This window comes from Salvelinus alpinus, chromosome 24 (genome assembly GCF_045679555.1).
Source record: "Salvelinus alpinus chromosome 24, SLU_Salpinus.1, whole genome shotgun sequence".
Taxonomy (NCBI): Eukaryota; Metazoa; Chordata; class Actinopteri; order Salmoniformes; family Salmonidae; genus Salvelinus; species Salvelinus alpinus.
Window position 1 is genome coordinate 15,855,009 of NC_092109.1, and position 16,933 is coordinate 15,871,941.

The 16,933-nt window shown below is 42.8% G+C and overlaps 1 protein-coding gene across 2 annotated transcripts in view; it reads right to left on the reverse strand.

The window, feature by feature from the left end:
• Positions 1 to 2,446: 2,446 nt before the first annotated feature.
• LOC139552233 (cytospin-A-like) overlaps positions 2,447 to 16,933 on the reverse strand; it is a 31,381-nt gene continuing 16,894 nt past the window's right edge. Inside the window, exons 10-15 of one of the 2 annotated variants that reach the window (XM_071363758.1) lie at positions 14,071 to 14,160; positions 13,787 to 13,904; positions 12,969 to 13,071; positions 9,393 to 9,509; positions 9,089 to 9,148; positions 2,447 to 8,412 (exon numbers count right to left, since the gene is read on the reverse strand). In XM_071363758.1, the coding sequence (XP_071219859.1) occupies positions 8,323 to 8,412; positions 9,089 to 9,148; positions 9,393 to 9,509; positions 12,969 to 13,071; positions 13,787 to 13,904; positions 14,071 to 14,160 (578 nt within the window). In that variant the 3' untranslated portion in view covers positions 2,447 to 8,322. Of the gene's footprint in view, positions 8,413 to 9,088; positions 9,149 to 9,392; positions 9,510 to 12,968; positions 13,072 to 13,786; positions 13,905 to 14,070; positions 14,164 to 16,933 lie in introns of both variants that reach the window. The other variant, XM_071363757.1, reaches the window with a different exon arrangement.

The window sequence follows — 16,933 nt, forward strand, 5'->3', positions numbered from 1 at the left end:
GAAGCAAAGTGGGCCAAGAATTCAATTATAGCTTACATTTTTAAGAAAGTCGGTAGAATAAATAAATAAAAATAAGCCTGTAAGCCATGTAACTTTCAGTGTGTTAGTTCTGTAGAAATGGGGAAATAAAATAGCTTGCTGATGAGGTGCATGGCACTACAGACAGGTAATAAAATAATAAGAACAGGTGATTTAAGTTAATCAGTGTACTCAACTGCTGTCATAATTGTATTGCTTATAGATATTAGCTTGCAAACACACACAAGTGGATAAAAAACATAATACATACATTTTTCGTTAAATCTACTTCTCAGCCTCATTCATCAAATTTAACAAAGCTTTTTGTAATTTCATAATAAGTTAAACGGTCTTGTAGTGTTAACGTTACATTGAGGACTTCAAAGACCTGTTAAATCAACCCAGTTTGTACTTCAGAATGCTATTAATTGAATGGTCCTCTGATACATACTGTAAGTAGTTGGAGTTTTTACTGGTACATGCCAACAAAAATACATCGTGCCCATAGGCTCAAACCATAGACTTAGATAGACATCACATTATTGTATCTGCCCTATTGTGGCGTCTGTGACCTGCAGTTACGGAACGTTTCCAAACTAGTATAATTAATTGGCTGAGCCCTCCTGGTGACCTGGATGGAATTGTGTGATCCTTCCTTAACCTATAGGAAGTCCCACCCAGTTGACAAATATATATATTTTTTTAAGTCGTCAATGGCGCTGCCCATGATAAAACAGGCCTCTATCTATCTCTATGGTTCAAACATCAACGAGCCCAGGTCGCTTAAATCATTGAGTGAAGAGAGTGGCGCTATAAAAAGGAGAGGGGGAAGGAAATAGGACGACATTGGCATCCTGTTGACTGTTAGCTATGACGGACTGATAAATTGAACAACTCTTTACTTTATAAAGTGTTCCCCACACAGCACATAACATGCTCTGGCTATGCTCACCCTATTTCCAATCTAATTTCAGCGAGACATCAGTGACCTTTGTCATGTAGCCGATTGCTCTTATTAGCCAGTGCATTTCTTCAGATAACACATGAAAATGAGCAAACCAGGAACTGTAGAAACCAGAAACCAACACATGACCACAGTGGTCAGTGTGAGGCATCAGATGTCATTAGACCAGGTTTTCATTGATCAAGGTTTATTCGATAAAAGCAATGTCGCAAGAACTAAAAAATAGAAACGGCAATTACAGGAGAAATGTTCTAAAAATCGACACATTTTGTATCCGTTCGGCATAGGTGGATTTTTATTTTGTCTAACTTTCTTCATCGCGAAAAATTATGGAAACAGTGTTTAAAAAATAAATAAAATGATTGCCGAATAAATCTGAAGGTACGCGGGGCACGTGATGTCATCACGTTATTATAAAGCTCCACTCCACATCTAATTCCAAATACCTACTGCTTGCTAAACCTATTATTATTATTATTTTTTTTTACATCTAACACATTTACATCTAAATGTTTATTTGCAGAAGGATAGAAGGATAGTCTTAATCGCCTTGCTTTTCTGGTTGGCTGGATGCAAGTTTCACGATCCAATTATTTCAGATCTAGACTACAGGAGCGCAAGTTTCACCATGGCACGAACTGTGCATTCTATCCATGCTGGCTTTTGCGGGCTACCTGAGACATGAAACAGATAGATGGGAGGGCATACAGGCTGTCAGCAATTTATTAATGAACAATTTGCCGAAATGGTTAATGGAAACACTTCAATCACTTTTTTATTCACACCAGGTTTGTGAGTGATGTCGTTACATCCAGCTGTTTTTTTAGCGACAAAATAGTTCAAAGGAAACACACAGTGGCGGTTCTGGGGGGGGGGGGGGGGGGCAGTGCCTCTGTGACAATTTTGGACCCCCTTGTGGCCCCCCCTAAATGTGGAGTATGAAATCATTTTTACATAACACATTTTTGCTATCGTTCTTTTTTTACATCCACATCCGTTATTAGACAGTGGCAATGATGATGATTATGAACATGGTCTTTTGCCTGCAATGCAGTGAAGAAAACGATATGACAACAATAATGTCTAATGTAACTGGCCCCTCTAACAGCACAACTGGCCCCAGCTTGGCCCCCCCCAGTTGAAATGGTCTAGAACCGCCACTGAAACACACCGCAGTATTTAATGCAAACTTTCTAAATGTCAACAAAAATAATAATTTACAAGTAAATGGAAATTGTAACCACTGGTAAGACCCTGCACAACAGTGTTGATATATTTCACTGACATCAGATGGGCACCTTTCAACCATGAAGATATCAAATATCTTACTTCATTTGACTATGACAATGTGAACAGAGGGGCAGTTTATTTATAGGAAAATTCAAAAAGAGAATAAACCAGTTCACCTGTGAAAAATGTGGACACATATATACACACTACCAGTCAAAGGTTTGGACACACCTACTCATTCAAGGGTTTTTCTTTATTTGTACTATTTTATACATTGTAGAATGATAGTTTAGATGTCTTCACTATGAAATAACACATATGGAATCATGTAGTAACAAACAAAAATGTTAAACAAATCAAAACACATTTTATATTTGAGATTCTTCAAAGTTGCCACACTTTGCCTTGACAGCTTTTCAGACCCTTGGCATTCTCTCAACCAGCTTCATGAGGTAGTCAGCTGGAATGCATTTCAATTAACAGGTGTGCCTTGGAAGCATGGAGGAGGAGGTGTGATGGTGCTTTCCTGGTGATCCTGTCGTGATTTTTTTTTAGATTCAAGGAAAACTTAACCAGCATAGCTACCACAACATTCTGCAGTAATACGCCTTCCCATCTGGTTTGCGCTGAGTGGGCCTATAATTCGTTTTTCAACAGGACAATGACCCAACACACCTCCAGGCTGTGTAATGGCTATTTGACCACTATTATTCTACAATGTAGAAAATAGTACAAATAAAGAAAAACCCTTGAATGAGTAGGTGTGTCCAATTTGTGGCCTGCTGGAGGTCATTTTGCAGGGCTCTGGCAGTACTCCTCCTTGCACAAAGGCAGAGGTAGCGGTCCTGCTGCTGGGTTGTTGCCCTCCTACGGCCTCCTCCACGTCTCCTGATGTACTGGCCTGTCTCCTGGTAGCGCCTCCATGCTCTGGACACTACGCTGACAGACACAGCAAACCTTCTTGCCACAGCTCGCATTGATGTGCCATCCTGGATGAGCTGCACTACCTGAGCCACTTGTGTGGGTTGTAGACTCCGTCTCATGCTACCACTAGAGTGAAAGCACCGCCAGCATTCAAAAGTGACCAAAACATCAGCCAGGAAGCATAGGAACTGAGAAGTGGTCTGTGGTCACCACCTGCAGAACCACTCCTTTATTGGGGGTGTCTTGCTAATTGCCTATAATTTCCACCTTTTGTCTATTCCATTTGCACAACAGCATGTGAAATTTATTGTCAATCAGTGTTGCTTCCTAAGTGGACAGTTTGATTTCACAGAAGTGTGATTGACTTGGAGTTACATTGTGTTGTTTAAGTGTTCCCTTTATTTTTTTGAGCAGTGTATATATATATATATAATCATTGAATCCTGGCAATGACCAGTACCTATTCAATTTGTGTAGCTCATCTTAGCAGAGGCAAGTCAGGCAACCTTATCAGACGCCTTTATGAGCAACAACAGAATGTTGTGAATTATTCACATGGAATCTTAGGATAAGGAGACTATTGCAAAGTACCAAAAACACCACACATACAGTTGAAGTCGGAAGTTTACACACTTAGGTTGGAGTCATTAAAACTAGTTTTTCAACCACTCCACAAATTTCTTGTAAACAAACTATAGTTTTGGCAAGTCGGTTAGGACATCTACTTTATGTATGACGAGTAATTTTTCTAACAATTGTTTACAGACAGATTATTTCACTTATAATTCACTGTATCACAATTCCAGTGGGTCAGAAGTTTACTTACACTAAGTTGACTGTGCCCTTAAACAGCTCGGGAAATTCCAGAAAATATCATGGCTTTAGAAGCTTCTGATAGGCTAATTGACATCATTTGAGTCAATTGGAGGTGTACCTGTGGATGTATTTCAAGGCCTACCTTCAAACTCAGTGGATTTTTGCTTGACATCATTGGAAAATCAAAAGAAATCAGCCAATACCTCAGAAAAAGAATGGTAGACCTCCACAAGTCTGGTTCATCCTTGGGAGCAATTTCTAAACGCCTGAAGGTACAACGTTCATCTGTACAAACAATAGTACGCAAGTATAAACACCATGGGACAACGCAGCCGTCACACCGCTCAGGAAGGAGAAGCGTTCTGTCTCCTAGAGATGAACGTACTTTGGTACGAAAAGTGCAAATCAATCCCAGAACAGCAGCAAAGGACCTTCTGAAGATGCTGGAGGAAACGGGTACAAAAGTATCTATATCCACAGTAAAACAAGTCCTATATCGACATAACCTGAAAGGCCACTCAGCAAGGAAGAAGCCACTGCTCCAAAACCGCCATAAAAAAGCCAGACTACGGTTTGCAACTGCACATGGGGACAAAGATCGTACTTTTTGGAGAAATGTCCTCTAGTCTGATGAAACAAAAAGATAACTTTTTGGCCATAATGACCATTGTTATGTTTGGAGAAAAAAGGGGGATACTTGCAAGCCGAAGAACACCATCCCAACCAAGAAGCACGGGGGTGGCAGCATCATGTTGTGGGGGTGCTTTGCTGCAGGAGAGACTGGTGCACTTCACAAAATAGATGGCATCATGACGGTGGAAAATGATGTGGATATATTGAAGCAACATCTCAAGACATCAGTCAGGAAGTTAAAGCTTGGTCGCAAATGGGTCTTCCAAATGGACAATGACCCCAAGCATACTTCCAAAGTTGTGGCAAAATGGCTTAAGGACCACAAAGTCAAGGTATTGGAGTGGCCATCACAAAGCCCTGACCTCAATCCTATAGAAAATTTGTGGGCAGAACTGAAAAAGCGTGTGCAAGGAAGGAGGCCTACAAACCTGACTCAGTTACACCAGCTCTGACAGGAGGAATGGGCCAAAATTCACCCAACTTATTGTGGGAAGCTTGTGGAAGGCTACCCGAAACGTTTGATCAAAGTTAAGCAATTTAAAGGCAATGCTACCAAATACTAATTGAGAGTATGTAAACTTCTGACCCACTGGGAATGTGATGAAAGAAATAAAAGCTGAAATAAATAATTCTCTCTACTATTATTCTGACATTTCACATTCTTAAAAAGTGGTGATCCTAACTGACCTAAGAGGGAATTTTTACTAGGATTAAGTGTCAGGAATTGTGAAAAACTCAGTTTAAATGTATTTGGCTAAGGTGTATGTAAACTACAGACAGACACACACACACACAGACAGTTGTACACTTTCCAACAGGACAAAAAGCTATAATGATTTTTGGGGGATTTTCATGAAATTTATTCTAAAAGTATAATCGAGAAATCATTTATCAAAGTTCGCATTTTAGCCTTACCCAGGCAGGTCTCTTTTAAGACTCCATAATGTTTCATATGTAGGCGACACAAAGCAAAAATGTGTGTCATATGAAGCTTTACCACTGTATCACAACCGGCCGTGGTTGGGAGTCCCATAGGGCGGCGCACAATTGGCCCAGCATCGTCCGGGTTTGGCCGGTGTAGGTCGGCATTGTAAATAAGAATTTGTTCTTAACTGACTTGCCTAGTTAAACAAATGTTTAAAAAAAAATACCGCTTGCTCTGAAATGTGTTTTGATTTCATTAACAATTTTCTTAATTTAATTAATATAAAACAAATATAAAAATGTAATGGCCCATTTTATACAGAGAAATTGGCATAGTAGGCAATGTAACCAATCACAGCCCTCCTTTTACTTGTATCATTGAACATCCTGCAACTCTAAAAGTAGCAGCAATCCTACTCTGGAACTTTGATATGTCCATGTAATAGGCAAATCAAATTTTTTATATTTTCAATATTCATGTTTATATTTTTCAATATTCATAAATAATGTAAGAATAAATAAAAAAATCTAAATACTACTCATATTACAGAGCAAGCGGTAAACATCATGGAGTCTTGGAGGACGCCTGGGTAAGGCCAAAATGTCAGAAATAGGCCAACTTTGATTAATTATTTCTCAATTATGCTTTTAGATACTAAATGACACAGTGCCTTCGGAAAGTATTCAGACCCCTTGACTTCCAACATTGTTAAGTTACCTTTATAAAATGGATAAAATAAAACTATCCTCAGAAATCTACACACAATTACCCCATAATGACAAAGCGAAAACAAGTTGACATTTTTGCTAATTTATCAAAAAAAATAAAACAGAAATACCTTTTACATAAGTATTCAGACCCTTAGATATGAGACTCGAAATTAAGCTCAGGTGCATCCTGTTTCTATTGATTATCCTTGAGATGTTTCTACAACTTGATTGGAGTCCATCTGTGGTAAATTAAATTGATGGGACATGATTTGGAAAGGGACACAATTTAAGGTCCCACAGTTGACAGTGCATGTCAGAGCAAACACCAAGCCATGAGGTCGAGGGAATTGTCCGTAGACCTCCGAGACAGGATTGTAATCGAGGCTTTGGGACAAGTCTCTGAATGTAATTTGATGGCCCAGCCAGAGCCCGGACTTAAACCCGATCGAACATCTCTGGACAGACCTGAAAATAGCTGGGCAGCGATGCTCCCCATCCAACTTGACAGAGCTTGAGAGGATCTGCAGAGAAGAATGGGAGAAACTCCCCAAATACAGGTGTGCCAAGCTTGTAGTCATACACAAGAAGATTTAAGGCTGTAATCGCTGCCAAACGTGCTTCAACAAAGTACTGAGTAAAGGTCTGAATACTTCTGTAAATGTGATCAGTTTTTATTTTTTAATAAATTAGCAAAAATTTCTACAAAACCAGTTTTTGCTTTGTAATTATGGAATATTGTGTGTAGAAAAAAATAACTATTTAAATCAATTTTAGAATAAGGCTGTAACGTAACAAAATGTGTAAAAAGTGAAGGGGTCTTAATACTTTCCAAATGTATGTCAACAATCATTCCTCCAAAGGACCATTCTATGGATTACATGTCATGAAAATCCCCAAAATCAGTCTATTTTCTTGTCCTGGTTTCATGAGGAATCACCCTTTGAAACCTTCAAAGTGTTTTTCATGGCATTGATGAAGGTTTAAACACATTCCATTTGAGTAAAGAGCCTCCCCTCCCCTCGTTGTGCTTTGAAATCAGTGAGGATTTGTGGAACAGTAAGGGGTGCCTTTACCGTAATGACAAAACTGTTAGCTTATCAGGTCAGCTCCCTGTGTTGTTCAGCCTATTTATGGATTGGTGTGCTACAGGGCAACTGACCTCACTATACACCCAGAGACTGGCCATGATGGCCAACCATCAGTTTCGTAGAGTTGACACAACAGACTGCTAGACTGAGAAAAATAACAAAATGTAAATGGTGTAAAAGACTTCAATGCAATTGACTTCCATTACTAATGGTCAATGCTTATTGTATTGGCCAATTATGACAAACAAGAGACTAACATGGCACTGATTATTGTGAAGTTCAAGATATCTTCATCTGCCAAATCTGTACATTATCTCTTTGGAATATATATATATCTATATCACAGCAAAGCATCGGGCTAAAACAGTACACAACACCTACCGTGACAGTTAAGCTGGACCCTCTATCAGGTAAGGCACACTTACCATTAAAGTCATTGCTCGGACAAAATGGCCAAAACAATTTTTAAAACGCTGTCCTGTTCTCTGCAGTATTCCAAATCCAAAAACCATACCCACATTATTTTTCAGCTCGCTAAACATGTACTACCTAACTTGAAGTGTAGTGTTGGAGGTGATCATGGTGTTATTATAGGCTACTGCAGACAGCGCAGAGTTCACATAGGGCTGGAGTCAAGAGGTCAAAAGACTTGAGTATACAGGAAGTCACTGATCCAAGGGAAGTTGAACGACAGATGGGGGCCTGGTCAACACATTGTCCAATACCCAGGGCCTCGGTCTATCCATAGCATAGTCTTCGAGGGTTTCAGTCTAGCTGAGAAACCACATGAGCGTCCCAAGCCAAGAATTTGTAGAACATTGCAGCGTACACATGGAACATATTGGATGGAGTTAAGCGATAGCGCTTAAAATGTAGAACTCAGGGTCCCAGAAGTCTTTGCAGGTAGCATTAGCTGATGTTGCTCTAAGGTTGTCCAGTGTTGTGATGACAGCCCTGGCTCGAAATGTGGTCTGGGGTGTACGGGGCAGCGAGGTGTTCAGGCTTGAAGACGGGTCACGTCTCAAAGTACTTGTAGATGGCCGTGACGTAGGTCATCACACTCTGCCAGTCAGGCCTCTCTGTGTACACCATCTCTCCAATGTCCTGAGAGAGTGAGTCAGAGAGAGATAATATGGGTTGCAATAAAAATGTGTAACACACTGCATAGTTTCTTTCGCTGCAAATTGTACGTGCAGAATATTCTCTGAGTAAGAGATGGTGAGGAATAAGCAAGCACTCCTCATTTCGCCTAAGAGTAAGAAGTCACAATACTTTCCACCAGAGAAAGATTGAGAGGTGTTCCTGCCTCTACTTAACATCTAAATGGTCATATAATTGTCAAGAACACAGAGAGAGTGTCTCTTTTGTTTTAATAGCAAATCTCCTCCCCCTCTGTCGGCTCTCTGGAGTGTGTATTGGGGAAAACAGTGGGTCACCTTGTTACGATGAAGTCAACTGGCCTTGGTGTGACACCGCTCCTAAATAAACTGGAGCTGCTTGCTATTGACATGAACACATATTTTAAGGCCTCACAGGCTACAGCCGGCCAAACTATGTGACGTTGGTGTGCATTGCTGCTGTAGGTGCAACTATACATCAGCCCCGTCTTTCTGTTGCCCAGTCAAGCCTTACAAAGGGGAGGAAGTTACATGGAATGTCTCTCTCACCCCTCTCAAATAAAGCATCTCACTCATTTCATTCTACGCTTTTAGTGGTAGTCAAATATCCTTTCGTTCAAATGGTGGAGCCGTCTTGGGTTCCTTTTAGCTCGGACACCTACCAACGTGGACTTGATCCCGACACTTTCCGCGGCCTGGAAAGCCAGTGTGAAATTCTCCTTCTGAAAGAAAAGTGAGAAAATAAACGTTTTTGATGAACGAACAACAAAGTGCGTACATGACACAAATTTCCAAACACTTGTCAGGGCGGATTCCTGGACACAGATTAAGCCTAGCTATGGACTATAAAGCAAGCGCAATGGAGAATATCCATTGAAAATGCTTTTAAGTCCACGATTAGACTTATTCTGTGTACAGGGACTCCACCATGACTGCCTTCGTTGACAGTGGGAGCCTCCATCTCACCTTGTCCTGGCTGGAGAGCTCCAGGTAGGGGATGTGGGCAGGCAGGTAGGTGTGGAGAACAGCACAGAAGGCCAGCCCGTCGTTCCAGCTGCTGCTGAAGTTGGTGATGTCAATGTTCTGCAGAGAAGGAGCATAACAGTAAGGGATCAATAAAACCCCAGCCATAGGCTATCCTTATGTTTGACCATGTCATCCCAAACCACCAGCAACAACCGTAGATTACGCAAACTGTGTCTTTCAAGGGAAGTGGAAGAAGGAACATGTTTTAGCGCACTCGTGTTTCTTCACACTGCCTTGCACTCGAGCGAGAGAGTTTGACTTCAACCTTCCGCCACCCCCTTCTGCGTGCCCAATGAGCCCTGGTCAAAAGTAGTGCACGATATAGGGAATAGGGTGCCATTTGGGACGCAGGCCCTGTCTACAGCAAAACAGCCCTCACATGTCTTCTAAGGGTCACAGGGAACCTGTGTCAGTTATCAGAGATGTTGCGTGTCAAGGGACATGGGGAGAAGAAAATGGTACAGATACCAGGGCGCCATTACACAAGGGACACCGCAGTGTGGAGCATGGAAGAGGAAGGGAGTGCCAGCTTACTCAGCCAATAGGCGTCACTGCTCTCTGTGGGAACCCAATTCACTGGCTCTCCGGGATCACAGCACCCGTCTCATTGGTGTTAACCAGGACTACACATGCTGCGGACAAAGGCACTCTAGTCACGCACTATGGTGAGTCACACTGGTTGCGTAGCTTTTCCAACTCATCTTTTCCTCGGAACCTTCCCCCACACAAAAAGGCATGTATTCTCTATGCATCCCCTTTACCAGAGGAGTATATGAAGCAACGATGCATAGTAGAGTTCAAGCGACAGGAGGATCCCAGCAGAGAGCATTAAAGTATAATCTGTGGAAAAACAGGGATGAGCTACGTTAGGAAAGGCTTGGCTGGTAGCAGTGTGTTTACAGTGAGCATGGCAGTGAGTGAGTCAACTGGCACGAAGCACTCCGAGCAGCAACAGAGCACGGGTAATGAACACATTAACTATGGGCCTCATGAAAACAATGCCACATAGGCCTATATACCGTATATATAAAAGAGAACAAGAGAGAACACTGTTTGTGGATCTCCACCCGGCACAGCCAGAAGAGGACTGGCCACCCCTCATAGCCTGGTTCCTCTCTAGGTTTCTTCCTAGGTTTTGGCCTTTCTAGGGAGTTTTTCCTAGCCACCGTGCTTCTACACCTGCATTACTAGCTGTTTGGGGTTTTAGGCTGGGTGTCTGTACAGCACTTCGAGATATTAGCTGATGTACGAAGGGCTATATAAAATAAAATTGATTGATTGATTGATTGTGGAGAGAAAATTTACAATTTAGAAGGGAGCCAGGGGACCAATAGAAAATACAAACTAGAGAGGCTATTTAGCATTGTAGCAAAGGCCTTGTCATTCCATTTCCCAGACTGAACAGCTAAGAACTCGTGGGCAACTCCGTAGGGCCCGCCCCAAAAAAAGAGGTTTATACAGTCGTGGACAAATATGAATTTTCACAAAGTTTGCTGCTTCAGTGTCATTAGATATTTTTGTCAGATGTTACTATGGAACACTGAAGTATAATTACAGGCATTTCATAAGTGTCAAAGGCTTTTATTGACAATTACATGAAGTTGATACAAAGAGTCAATATTTGCAGTGTTGACCCTTCTTTTTCAAGACCTCTGCAATCCGCCCTGGCATGCTGTCAATTAACTTCTGGGCCACATGCTGACTGATGGCAGCCCATTCTTGCATAATCAATGCTTGGAGTTTGTCAGAATTTGTGGGTTTTTGTTTGTCCACCCGCCTCTTGAGGATTGACCACAAGTTCTCAATGGGATTAAGGTCTGGGGAGTTTCCTGGCCATCGACAAAATATCGATGTTTTGTTCCCCGAGCCACTTAGTAATCACTTTGGCCTAGTGGCAATGTGCTCCATCATGCTGGAAAAGGCATTGTTTGTCACCAAACTGTTCCTGGATGGTTGGGAGAAGTTGCTCTCGGAGGATGTGTTGGTACCATTCTTTATTCATGGCTGTGTTCTTGGGCAAAATTGTGTGAGCCCACTCCCTTGGCTGAGAAGCAACCCCACACATGAATGGTCTCAGGATGCGTTACTGTTGGCATGACACAGGACTGATGGTAGCGCTCACCTTGTCTTCTCCGGACAAGCTTTTTTCCGGATGCCCCAAACAATCGGAAAGGGGACTCAGAGAAAATGACTTTACCCAGTCCTCAGCAGTCCAATCCCTGTACCTTTTGCAGAATATCCGTTTGTCCCTTCCGTTTGTCCCTGATGTTTTTCCTGGAGAGAAGTGGCTTCTTTGTTGCCCTTCTTGACACCAGGCCATCCTCCAAAAGTCTTCGCCTCACTGTGTGCAGATGCACTCACATCTGCCTGCTGCCATTCCTGAGCAAGCTCTATACTGGTGGTGCCCCGATCCCGCAGCCGAATCAACTTTAGGAGACGGTCCTGGCGCTTGCTGGACTTTCTTGGGTGCCCTGAAGCCTTCTTCACAACAATTGAACCACTATCCTTGAAGTTCTTGATGATCCGATAAATGGTTGATTTAGGTGCAATCTTACTGGCAGCAATATTCTTGCCTGTGAAGCTCTTTTTGTGCAAAGTAATGATGACGGCACGTGTTTCCTTGCAGGTAACCATGGTTGACAGAGGAAGAACAATGATTCCAAGCACCACCCTCCTTTTGAAGCTTCCAGTCTGTTATTCGAACTCAATCAGCATGACAGAGTGATCTCCAGCCTTGTCCTCGTCAACACTCACACCTGTGTTAATGAGAGAATCACTGACATGATGTCTGCTGGTCCTTTTGTGGCAGGGCCGGAATGCAGTGGAAATGTTTTTTGGGGGGATTCAGTTCATTTGCATGGCAAAGAGGGACTTTGCAATTAATTGCAATTCATCTGATCACTCTTCATAACATTCTGGAGTATACGCAAATTGCCATCATACAAACTGAGGCAGCAGACTTTGTGAAAATTTATATTTGTGTCATTCTCAAAACATTTGACCACAACTGTAGTCTCTGTTGTAGCACAAAATGCCCATTTGTACCAACGTGCCCCAGCCCATGCCGTGGAGAGATTCAGCGAAAGGGAGAGAGAGGGCAGAGGAAGGGCCGGGACGTCAGTGAAGTCTAGCACACTTCCTGGAGAGGGTAAAGCCTAACTGCTACCATGGTAACTACACAGGGCAGTCCTTAATGCTTCCTGGTGGGTAAACATCTTAAAAGCCTGGAAGGAGTAAGAAGGGGCTCTGATTGGAAACGAACAGGAAAGAAACACAGCGTTTACCGTCTGTGTTTGCAGCTATTGGAGAAAGCGCATAAGGCAATGGCTCTATTGATCAAAACAGAGTAACGGTAATGATCTGATATTCTTTCCTGCATCTAAACCGGTTGAGAAACCAAAGCATTGTCCAATGAGATGGAGTAAGTACGGTGCGCTAGTTGGGGTGTGCATGCACGCGTGTGTGTCTTATGGCAGCCTGTACTCTCGACCCATTCCCCACCCTGTTAGTTAGTACCTGGTATCCTTCAGTCTTCTTCTGGCACCACTTGAGCAGGGCGTTCCTCTTGGATCCCCCGTACTCCCTGGCCAGTGCAGACAGGGCGTCTTTTCTCCCCTCCCTATGGACACACAGAAGAAATGAAAGAGCACACAAAGGGGTGTTTTACAGACACAGAGTAAGCCTGATCTTGGACTAAAATGCATTTTCTAATGGAGATTCTCCATTGAGCTTTATTATTTTTGTCCAGCACCAGGCTTTATCTGTGTCCAGGAAACAGTCTCATCGTGTCCCTTTCAAAAGATGATCATCTACAACACGTCAGGGGGGACATTGAAAAACAAAAAAATGTGTTATAGTCGTCTTTCATCCTATGCAACTATACTCTCCCAGCCCCCTGCATTCACCAACTAGCATGTCAAGATGGTGAACAATAGAATCCCTCCATGAGATTGAATAATTCAGAGAGAGGGGAATACAGAGATGGAGCTCAGGAACGAGAGGGAGACAGTGAAAGGAGAAAATTTGTCCTTTCAGTCGAGCCCCTCAGCCATTCAGAGCAGTGTGTGTTGTCAGCGGTCAATATATGGTTATCAGGTTGCAGCCAATTAGATTTCCAGTCAACGCCTCCCGAATTACCTGGCATTTCCATTTCGCCCCCTGCGTCCCTCTGTTAGACTGGACAATCAATCTGTCACTTTGCTCATCTACTTATTTGTTCATCTACAGGGCAGAGGAGCCATGGGACACAGACGCACACACAAACAGATAGTGACGTGCACGCTACACAGATAGTGACGCACACAGACGGAGAGAGAGCGCGAGAGGGTGCATACCGTAAGCGTCCCCTTGTGGAAGGGGGGACTGAGGCGGTGGGGGAGGAGGCTGCGGGGGAGGAGGTGTTCTCTAAGGAAGACATGTCTCTCTTCAGCTCCTCACTGCTCCTGCGAGACACTGGGGACACAGGTCACTGTTTTAGTAGTAGCTTAACACAGTGTCATCAGTACCACAATCATATTACTTTAACTATCAAGCCGCAATCAGGTCACTTGGAGCACACAGGCACAGATTTATGTTTACAGCCTCTGACACAGGTACATATGGTGGCGTAAACACACACCTGAGAGGGACTTGGAGGAGGAGTCCATGTTGGGGACCCTCTGAAGGGCAGAGGGGGTGCGGGTCCCAGAGGAGGCCCGGAACAGATGATCTGCTGTTGGGGATGGAGAACACACATCAGTCCCCATTACTCTAAATAAACCCATAGGGGAACTAAGAGCCCTACCAGTAAAATAATTAACTTCAGAGCCCAAGTTAAAACCTTCATTAATACCTGTTAATGCAAGCAGACTTTTTCCCGAAATACAAAAGCAGTGGGCTGCTTTTGTGCCAAGCTTAGTGGAAAAACAGTGTGAGCTGAGCTAGCAGCGGTGGCTCTAAATTAGCGTGTGAACGGGGGGCTAAATCCACTGTGGCACACTCCTATTTCTCCTGGTCCGCAGGACAAATGGCACCCTATTAAATGCACTACTTTTGACCAGGGCCTATAGGGCTCTGGTCATTAGTGATGCACTATACAGGGAATAGGATGCCATTTTCACCAAGCCCTGTTGTCTGTGCCTGTAGCCTCCCCACTGAGGGCTGCCTGCTATATGAACCTCATTTTAAAATGAAAGTATTAAGGGTCTGGGGCTGATGGGGGGGCTTCTTCCATTATTACACCTGACACTCAAGATAGAGGTCAATCGCACAGTCCTGGTGGGTCGGAGTTATCCAATCCCCTACCTGTCTGCTACACACTGCCCTAACGTTACAACCACCACTGTCCAAGCGATACCTCCTAGACGGCAGTCTTGTGGGGTTCTTCGCCTGAGATGTCACGGCACAGTGAGGAAACCTACTAAACTAGTTGAATGCCCTGACTAAGTGGAGAAGAGCATCTACTAAATGACTAAAGTGTCATGTGATTGCCCGAAATCGTAGTCGTCTGTTCTTTCGACCAATCAAATTAGTCAAAATTTTACAATTCAATTTTTTATTAAAAACACCCTGTGTTTTAATGAAATCAACTATATGCATTGAGCTTGTCTGATGCTTTAAGCACACTGTTTGAAGAAATAGAACACAAATGATTCAAGAGAGCCAGAGATCAAGATAACCAGAAGAAACAATTAAAAACGCACATGCTGGGTTTCGGAGATTCTGCCGTTACTCTCCTAAAGTTGCCGGTAATAGGCTACAGGAGTCGGCAACCTTTCTCATGTGGAATGCCAATTTATCTTACCATTTCTACCGATCTGCGTGCCAGTTATGGTTTTCAAATGAACATTTTCGTGGAACAGTTATTTCATTTCATTTATAATAACGTCTTCATATCTCAAAATCATTGTAATGTGGTTAATCAGAACTCTATCCAAATCTATATTAAAATGATAAACCTAAAAAGTAACTTATTTTGCCAACTATGTAAAAAATGCCTACATAAAGCCAACAAATAAAAACATTGCAGCCACAGGTAGAAAATATCCTGATGAAAATTAAGATCCTACAAATCACATTGGCTACACATGGCCTGTCTGTGATGAACTTGAAACATTATATCACCTATTAACTTGGGTCAGGCCTGAAGCTGACTCCAGCAATCTTGCAACATTGTATAAAATATTCTGGGCCTCAGAGTTTCCTGCACCAGTGAGCTTGGGACAGACACGGCTGTAGGCTATTTGTGCTGTAGGCTATTCAGGTAGGCCTATTTTCAAAAGTTGACACACCTACTCATTTAAGAGTTTTTATTTTGACTATTTTCTACATTGTAGAATAACAGTGAAGGCATCAAAACTATGAAATAACACATATGGAATCCTGGAATCATGTAGACAGCTTTGCACACTCTTGGCATTCTCTCAACCAGCTTCATGAGGTAGTCACCTGGAATGCATTTCAATTAACAGGTGTGCCTTGTTAAAAGTTAATTTGTGGAATTTCTTTCCTTCTTAATACGTTTGAGCCAATCAGTTGTGTTGTGACAAGGTAGGGTTGGTATACATAAGATAGCCCTCTTTGGTAAAAGACCAAGTCCATATTATGGCAAGAACAGCTCAAATAAGCAAAGAGAAATGACAGTCCATCATTACTTTGAGACATGAAGGTCAGTCAATATGGAAAATGAAGAAACTTTCAAATTTCTTGACAAGTGCAGTCGCAAAAATCATCAAGCGCTATGATGAAACTGGCTCTCATGAGGACCGCCACAGGAATGGAAGACCCAGAGTTACCTCTGCTGCAGAGGATACGTTCATTACAGTTATCAACCTCAGATTTTAGCCCAGATAAATGCTTCACAGAGTTCAAGTAACAGACACATCTCAACATCAACTGTTCAGAGGAGACTGTGTGAATCAGGCCTTCATGGTCAAAATTACTGCAAAGAAACCACTACTAAAGGACTCCAATAATAAGAAGAGACTTGCTTGGGCCAAGAAACACGAGCAATGAACATTAGGCCGGTGGAAATCTGTCCTTTGGTCTGATGAGTCCAAATGAGAGATTTTTGGTTCTAACCACAGAGCAGGTGAACGGATGATCTCTGCATGTGTGGTTCCCACCATGAAGCATGGCGGAGGTGGTGTGACGGTGCGTTGCTTGTGACACTGTCTGTGACTTATTTAGAACCAACATTGCTACCACAGCATTTTGCAGCGATACGTCATCCCATCTGGTTTGCGCTTAGTCCCACTATCATTTGTTTTTCTACAGGACAATGACCCAAAACACACCTCCAGGCTGTGTACGGACTATTTGACCAAGGAGAGTGATGGAGTGCTGCATCAGATGACTTGGCCTCCACAATCACCTGACCTCAACCCAATTGAGATGGTTTGGGATGAGTTGGACCGCAGAGTGAAGGAAAAGCAGCCAACAAGTCCTCAGCATATGTGGGAACTTCAAGACTGTTGGAAAAGCATTCCTCATGAAGCTGGTTG